This window comes from Lucilia cuprina, chromosome 5 (genome assembly GCF_022045245.1).
Source record: "Lucilia cuprina isolate Lc7/37 chromosome 5, ASM2204524v1, whole genome shotgun sequence".
NCBI classification, from domain to species: Eukaryota; Metazoa; Arthropoda; class Insecta; order Diptera; family Calliphoridae; genus Lucilia; species Lucilia cuprina.
Genome location: NC_060953.1, coordinates 11,984,729 through 11,993,187, shown reverse-complemented (window position 1 = coordinate 11,993,187; position 8,459 = coordinate 11,984,729). Strand labels below are relative to the sequence as shown.

Below are 8,459 nucleotides of genomic sequence, written 5' to 3'. Positions count from 1 at the left end.
TCAGTTCTAGTTCAGTTCTAGTTCAGTTCTAGTTCAGTTCTAGTTCAGTTCTAGTTCAGTTCTAGTTTAGTTCTAGTTCAGTTCTAGTTCAGTTCTAGTTCTGTTCTATTTCTGTTTCAGTTCAGTTCTAGTTCTGTTCTAGTACTGTTCTAGTTCTGTTCTAGTTCTGTTCTAGTTCTGTTCTATTTCAGTTCTAGTTCAGTTCTAGTTCAGTTCTAGTTCAGTTCTAGTTCAGTTCTAGTTCAGTTCTAGTTCAGTTCTAGTTCAGTTCTAGTTCAGTTCTAGTTCAGTTCTAGTTCAGTTCTAGTTCAGTTCTAGTTCAGTTCTAGTTCAGTTCTAGTTCAGTTCTAGTTCAGTTCTAGTTCAGTTCTAGTTCAGTTCTAGTTCAGTTCTAGTTCAGTTCTAGTTCAGTTCTAGTTCAGTTCTAGTTCAGTTCTAGTTCAGTTCTAGTTCGGTTCTAGTTCAGTTCTAGTTCAGTTCTAGTTCAGTTCTAGTTCAGTTCTAGTTCAGTTCTAGTTCAGTTCTAGTTCAGTTCTAGTTCAGTTCTAGTTCAGTTCTAGTTCAGTTTTTTTTTCTTGATCACTTCCACTTCTGTTTCAATGCATTTCTAGTTTATTACCAGTTCATTTCTTGTTTTGTTATAACTTTATATAAATAAATTACTCGTTAGATAATTTTTGCAGAATAGCTCGTTTTTTGTGATAAATTATGTTCTTTTCTAATACGTTCCAATTGACTTAATTAGTAATTGTTTTTTTAACGCAAATGAGAAAAAAACATTTAAAATAGATAAGATAAATCTAATACAACTAAGAGCTTTGTAGCCTAATGTTTATATTGGTGCTTAATCTTAAATATTAATATCTTATAGTTTTTAATTAAAAAATAAATGTCAAGGTATTAAGAACTTAAAAAAATATTTTAAGTCAAAAGTAAAAACATGTAAAATAAAAGAAAATGTAACAATATTAAATTGTCAGCTTATAAAGCGAATAAAAGAACAACTTTTAGTTTTAACAGAAGTATCTAAAAATCAAAATGAAGAGAACATATTGTTGAAAATTAATTTTTACTAAAATTTTAAATTATTTTGCTTATTTATCTGTTTAACATTGGCAACATACGCTTTTTGTTTAAATAAATTTGTTTAATGTTAAACAATGATACCTTATCAAACTAAACGCCTTTTAATTTGATATTAAACCATAACTAGAAAATCTCATTAATGAATAGTTGTCATTGTTTATAATAAAACATAATCTCTTTCTATTCATTATAATTATAAAATATTTTCATTAAATATATGGGTCTCTTTATTATTATACTTCTAAATATTTATGCTTTTTTGTTTACACCAACAGAATCTTATAAATACTAATCAAGATAAGAATCACTACTACTTCCACTTTTTAAATAAATATATTTATAAATTATTATCATTAAATGTCATTTCCTTAACATTTATCAAAAGTTCTTTTTAGTATTAACTATTTCTATTATAGAAAAATCTAAACAATAACAGTTTAAAACATTTATTTCAATTAACCTTAAATATTTACTTAATATCTTCTTTTTTTGTTATTCTTAATTAAAACTAATTTAAAGTTTTATTTTATAACTGTTTAAACAACCTCATTTCTAAACGCATTTCATAATTATTTGTATTAGTTGTTAATGTAAAAAAATCTGCTGGTTTGGTTGCTTGGTTGGCTAACTGGCTTCTGTGTTTTTTTTTTTTTTTGTACTTCTTCAAAAACCCTCTTCTTTTTGTATGATGACGAACGCTGCTGCTGCGTTTAAAAGATGATTGACTTGTTGGCTGCTTGTGGTTATTGTTTGTAGCATTTAATTTGTTTTCTTACTGACGGCATTAATGTGTCATGAAACTGGTTCCATATCATTGCCTTTTAAAGTTTTTTTTTTTTGCTATTATGACGTTGTATAGAGTTTAATAAACTTTTTTTTGCTCCAACACATAGCCGGCGTTTTTTTGTTTTTGTTTATCGATAAACTATACAACAATTAATTGCACAAAATTATAAATGTGTAAACGTTTTCATTTATTTAACTCATGTATGTGTATAAATAAAAAACAAAAATTGTTAAAAAAAAGCCAAAGAGCAAAATATCTTTTTGTTGATAATTTTATTTTGAAATTTTGTTTTGTTACTTTTTGGTATTTAAAATACTACTTTATTAAACACATTAACAGCTGTTTATGTGACTCATTTTAAAATATTGTTATTAAACAAATGCAAATGTGTTTAAATAATATGTGATAAATTGCGTTTTGGTATTTTGTTAGGTTTCTTACTTATATGGAAAATAGAGAAATTTTCACTTTTAATTTTGTCCATAGAAATGTTTAAAGAAATATTTATTAATATGTTATTATTTAATTAAATGGTTGATGTCAGCAATTTGCAAACAAAAATCTACAATCTAATTTATAGTATGAACTATAGTCCTAATAGACTTGTATGACTATAGCTATAGACTGGACTATAGACTATACTATAGACTGGACTATAGACTAAACTGTAGAGTACACTATAAACTATACTAAAAACTAGACTATAGACTAGACTATAGACTAGACTATAGACTAGACTATAGACTAGACTATATACTAGACTATGGACTAAACTATAGACTAGACTATAGACTAGTCTATATACTAGACTATAGAATAGACTATATACTAGGCTATAGACTTGACTATAGACTACTCTATGGACTAGACCATCGACTAGATTATAGACTAAACTTTAGGCTAGAATTTGTTCAGTTCTAGTTTGATTGTAGTTCTGTTCTAGTTTTGCTGTAGTTCTGTTCTGGTTTTATTCTAGTTCTTTTCTAGTTCTGTTCTTGTTTTGTTCTAGTTGAATTCTAGTTCTGTTCTGTTATGGGCTAAGTCAGTCCTAGCTCACTTCTAATTCAGTTCTAGTTCTGTTCTAGTTCTGTCCTAGTTCTGTACTAGTTCTATTCTAGTTTTATTCTAGTTCTGTCAAGTTCGATCCTAGTTCTGTTCTACTTCTATTCTAGTTTTATTCTAGTTCTGTTCTAGTTCTGTCCTAGTTCTGTCCTAGTTCTGTCCTAGTTCTGTTCTAGTTCTGTTCTAGTTCTGTTCTAGTTCTGTTCTAGTTCTGTTCTAGTTCTGTTCTAGTTCTGTTCTAGTTCTGTTCTAGTTCTGTTCTAGTTCTGTTCTAGTTCTGTTCTAGTTCTAGTTCTGTTCTAGTTCTGTTCTAGTTCTGTTCTAGTTCTGTTCTAGTTCTGTTCTAGTTCTGTTCTAGTTCTGTTCTAGTTCTGTTCTTGTTCTGTTCTAGTTCTGTTCTAGTTCTGTTCTAGTTCTGTTCTAGTTCTGTTCTAGTTCTGTTCTAGTTCTGTTCTAGTTCTGTTCTAGTTCTGTTCTAGTTCTGTTCTAGTTCTATTCTAGTTCTGTTCTAGTTCTAGTTCTCTTCTGTTCTAGTTCTGTTAAAGTTCTGTTCTGTTCTAGTTCTGTTCTGTTCTGTTCTGTTCTGTTCTGTTCTGTTCTTGTTCTGTCCTAGTTCTGTTCTAGTTCTGTTCTAGTTCTGTTCTAGTTCTGTTCTAGTTCTGTTCTAGTTCTGTTCTAGTTCTGTTCTAGTTCTGTTCTAGTTCTGTTCTAGTTCTGTTCTAGTTCTGTTCTAGTTCTGTTCTAGTTCTGTTCTAGTTCTGTTCTAGTTCTGTTCTAGTTCTGTTCTAGTTCTGTTCTAGTTCTGTTCTAGTTCTGTTCTAGTTCTGTTCTAGTTCTGTTCTAGTTCTGTTCTAGTTCTGTTCTAGTTCTGTTCTAGTTCTGTTCTAGTTCTGTTCTAGTTCTGTTCTAGTTCTGTTCTAGTTCTGTTCTAGTTCTGTTCTAGTTCTGTTCTAGTTCTGTTCTAGTTCTGTTCTAGTTCTGTTCTAGTTCTGTTCTAGTTCTGTTCTAGTTCTGTTCTAGTTCTGTTCTAGTTCTGTTCTATTTCTGTTCTAGTTCTGTTCTAGTTCTGTTCTAGTTCTGTTCTAGTTCTGTTCTAGTTCTGTTCTAGTTCTGTTCAAGTTCTGTTCTAGTTCTTCTGTTCTAGTTCTGTTCTAGTTCTGTTCTAGTTCTGTTCTAGTTCTGTTCTAGTTCTGTTCTAGTTCTGTTCTAGTTCTATTCTAGTTCTGTTCTAGTTCTAGTTCTCTTCTGTTCTAGTTCTGTTAAAGTTCTGTTCTGTTCTAGTTCTGTTCTGTTCTGTTCTGTTCTGTTCTGTTCTGTTCTTGTTCTGTCCTAGTTCTGTTCTAGTTCTGTTCTAGTTCTGTTCTAGTTCTGTTCTAGTTCTGTTCTAGTTCTGTTCTAGTTCTGTTCTAGTTCTGTTCTAGTTCTGTTCTAGTTCTGTTCTAGTTCTGTTCTAGTTCTGTTCAAGATCTGTTCTAGTTCTGTTTTAGTTCTGTTCTAGTTCAAGTTCTTTTCTAGTTCTGTTCAAGTTCTGTTCTAGTTCAGTTCTAGTTTTGCTTTAGTTCTGTTCTAGTTCTGTTCTAGTTCTGTTTTAGTTATGTTCTAGTTCTATTCTAGTTCTGTTCTAGTTGTGTTCTAGTTGTGTTCTAGTTGTGTTCTAGTTGTGTTCTAGTTGTGTTCTAGTTGTGTTCTAGTTCTGTTCTAGTTCTGTCCTAGTTCTGTTCTAGTTCTGTTCTAGTTCTGTTCTAGTTCTGTTCTAGTTCTGTTCTAGTTCTGTTCTAGTTCTGTTCTAGTTCTGTTCTAGTTCTGTTCTAGTTCTGTTCTAGTTTTGTTCTAGTTCTGTTCTAGTTCTGTTCTAGTTCAGTTCTAGTTCAGTTCTAGTTCAGTTCTAGTTCTAGTTCTGTTTTAGTTCTGTTTTAGTTCTGTTCTAGTTCTGTTGTAGGTTTGTTCTAGGTTTGTTTTGTTCTAGTTCTATCATAGTTCTATTCTATGTTTGTTCTATTTCAGTTCTAGTTCTGTTCTAGTTCAGTTTTAGTTCTGTATTAGTTCTTGTTCTCTGCTGGATCTTCTCAGGTTCTGTTTTAGTCGAAAGTCTATTCCTCTGAGTTAGTCTACTCTGTTCACATATTTTTTTAAAAATTATCATAATATTAATTCCATTTTATTAATTGTTATATTTCTTCTTCTTTTTACAGTTTGTATATTATTTGGTCTCTTCAATGCTTTATCCCTATTATTACTAAATGTCAGTTGTTTAATTGGTGGCATTCTACAAGTAGTCATAGGTTTTCTAGTAATGTCCTTAGAAGCACCTTGCTGTTTCTTCTGCATAGACTATGTGGGACAATTGGCTGATATGGCCGATGCTAGACCTATGTGGAACAGAGCAGCACTATATTGTGTGTAAGTAATTAATACATTTACTTTTATAGATAATTGTGCAAATAACTTTTTAACAAATTTCTTTTTTTCTACAGAGTCTCAATATTCCCAGTATTTTTATGCTTTGGTTTAGGCAGTTTATTCCCCTGCGCATTAATCTTTGGTACTGGTGTTATCTATGGCATGATGTCATTAGGCAAAAAGTAAGTTTTCATTAATACCATAAGACAAATTTAATAGTTTTATAAGATATGAATATAAGTGTTTTAAAATTGCTATGAAAAACAAAACCTTAAAAAAGCCAGAGGAAATCTATTCATTAATTGTGTTTATTATTCCTATTTTTTTCTATCTTTTTTCCTCTAAAACTTGCTTACAAAATTATTACTAAACAAAAAAAAAAAAAAAAAAAAAAAAACAAACACGAACAAAACTTTTCGATGAAATATTGAAATTTGGTTAAACAAAAAACAATTTAAACAAAATTTTTATTTAAAATGAACAATAAAAAAGAGCTTCACGTGAGGAAATGGCTGCTGCTGCCACATCACCTACACAAATGCAGCCCGGTGGTGAGGGACAAATGCAAATGAGCACCGATCAGCATATTACATTAATGGAAGATCCTGATGTTTGGCGTCCAACATAAATTCATTAAATGAATTACAAAATAAAACAAAAACAAACAAAAAGACACACACATATATATATTTATATAAAAAAAAAATACCAACAACAATTCCATTTAAAAATTTATTAAAATAAAAGAATCTCACAGTAAACAAACCGTTACTAACAAAAAACAATAACTACACTATATTATATATATATATTTAAAAAAGAAAAGCAACAAAAAACATCATCATAAATTATCACAAAAAAAAAGCAAAAACAAAATTAAAAAGAGTTTGTTAAACAATTTACTAAAACAACAATTATATATATCATAAAGTTTTAAACAAAAAAAAAAAAAAAAAAAAAAACCAAGAAAAAACGAAAAAGAAATATTGATTATTAAGCCGTTAAAACAAAATAAAAGCCCCACCAAACACACACTTCAGAATTTTTTAAACATTTTTTGCTGCAAAATGTTACAAATTGATCTCAAAAAAAAAAGCTTAAATAGCGCAAAAACAAAATATATATATTTTTGGATTCCATTAATCAAAGTTTCCCTGAAAACTTTCCAAAAACATAAAACAAATGTAAAGATCAAATTTTTTTGCTTCCATATATGTAAAGTAAAATTTTAATTAAACAAAAGAAACATAAAAATAGTGCGGTACCTTAAAAAAATTAATTATATCAACAAAAGAAATAATGTTAAATAGTTAAATAAAAGAGAAGATCATAGACTGGACTCTAATCCAGACTGTAGTTAAGTCGATAGTCTAGACTATTGGTTACTCAATAGTCCCGACTTACACAAGACTATAGCCCAGACTAAAGTCAAGTTCAATTCTAGTTCTGTTCTAGTTCTGTTCTAGTTCTGTTCTAGTTCTGTTCTAGTTCAGTTCTAGTTCAGTTCTAGTTCTTTTCTAGTTCTGTTCTAGTTCTGTTCTAGTTCAGTTCTAATTCAGTTCTAGTTCTGTTCTAGTTCTGTTCTAGTTCTGTTCTAGTTCTGTTCTAGTTTTGTTCTAGTTCTGTTCTAGTTCTGTTCTGTTCTGTTCTAGTTCAGTTCTAGTTCAGTTCTAATTCAGTTCTAATTCAGTTCTAGTTCAGTTCAAGTTCTGTTCTAGTTCTGTTCTAGTTCTGTTCTAGTTCTGTTCTAGTTCTGTTCTAGTTCTGTTCTAGTTCTGTTCTAGTTCAGTTCTAGTTCAGTTCTAATTCAGTTCTAATTCAGTTCTAGTTCAGTTCTAGTTCAGTTTTAATTCAGTTCTAATTCAGTTCTAGTTCAGTTCAAGTTCTGTTCTAGTTCTGTTCTAGTTCTGTTCTAGTTCTGTTCTAGTTCTGTTCTAGTTCTGTTCTAGTTCTGTTCCAGTTCTGTTCTAGTTCTTATCTAGTTTTGTTCTAGTTCTGTTTTAGTTCTGTTCTAGTTCTATTCTAGTTCAGTTCTAATTCAGTTCTAATTCAGTTCTAGTTCAGTTCAAGTTCTGTTCTAGTTCTGTTCTAGTTCTGTTCTAGTTCTGTTCTAGTTCTGTTCTAGTTCTGTTCTAGTTCTGTTCTAGTTCTGTTCTAGTTCTGTTCTAGTTCTGTTCTAGTTCTGTTCTAGTTCTGTTCTAGTTCTGTTCTAGTTCTGTTCTAGTTCTGTTCTAGTTCTGTTCTAGTTCTGTTCTAGTTCTGTTCTAGTTCTGTTCTAGTTCTGTTCTAGTTCTGTTCTAGTTCTGTTCTAGTTCAGTTCTAGTTCAGTTTTAATTCAGTTCTAATTCAGTTCTAGTTCAGTTCAAGTTCTGTTCTAGTTCTGTTCTTGTTCTGTTCTAGTTCTGTTCTAGTTCTGTTCTAGTTCTGTTCTAGTTCTGTTCTAGTTCTGTTCTAGTTCTGTTCTAGTTCAGTTCTAGTTAATTTCTAGTTCAGTTCTAGTTCAATTCTAGTTCAGTTCTAGTTCAGTTGTAGTTCAATTCTAGTTCAGTTCTAGTTCAGTTCTAGTTAAGTTTTAGTTCAGTTCTAGTTCAGTTCTAGTTCAGTTCTAGTTCAGTTCTAGTTCAATTCTAGTTCAGTTTTAGTTCAGTTCTAGTTCAGTTCTAGTTCAGTTCTAGTTCAGTTCTAGTTCAGTTCTAGTTCAGTTCTAGTTCAGTTCTAGTTCAGTTCTAGTTCAGTTCTAGTTCAGTTCTAGTTCAGTTCTAGTTCAGTTCTAGTTCAGTTCTAGTTCAGTTCTAGTTCAGTTCTAGTTCAGTTCTAGTTCAGTTCTAGTTCAGTTCTAGTTCAGTTCTAGTTCAGTTCTAGTTCAGTTCTAGTTCAGTTCTAGTTCAGTTCTATTTCAGTTCTAGTTCAGTTCTAGTTCAGTTCTAGTTCAGTTCTAGTTCTGTTCTAGTTCAGTTCTAGTTCAGTTGTAGTTCAGTTCTAGTTCAATTCTAGTTCAGTTCTAGTTTTGTTCTAGTTATTTTCTAGTTCAGTTCTAGTTCAGTTCTAGTTCAGTTCTAGTTCAGTTCTAGTTCAGTTCTAGTTCAGTTCTAGTTCAGTTCTAGTTCAGTTCTAGTTCAGTTCT

General features: G+C 30.4%; 1 protein-coding gene across 1 annotated transcript; it reads left to right on the top strand.

Moving 5' to 3' along the window:
- Positions 1-5,110: 5,110 nt before the first annotated feature.
- On the top strand, positions 5,111-6,234 carry LOC111680685 (calcium channel flower). Its single transcript, XM_023442386.2, has 3 exons — positions 5,111-5,335; positions 5,410-5,517; positions 5,828-6,234. Exons 1-3 carry the CDS (start codon positions 5,229-5,231, stop codon positions 5,961-5,963), a joined length of 351 nt encoding a protein of 116 aa, XP_023298154.2. The 5' UTR covers positions 5,111-5,228; the 3' UTR covers positions 5,964-6,234.
- The last annotated feature ends 2,225 nt before the right edge of the window (positions 6,235-8,459 follow it).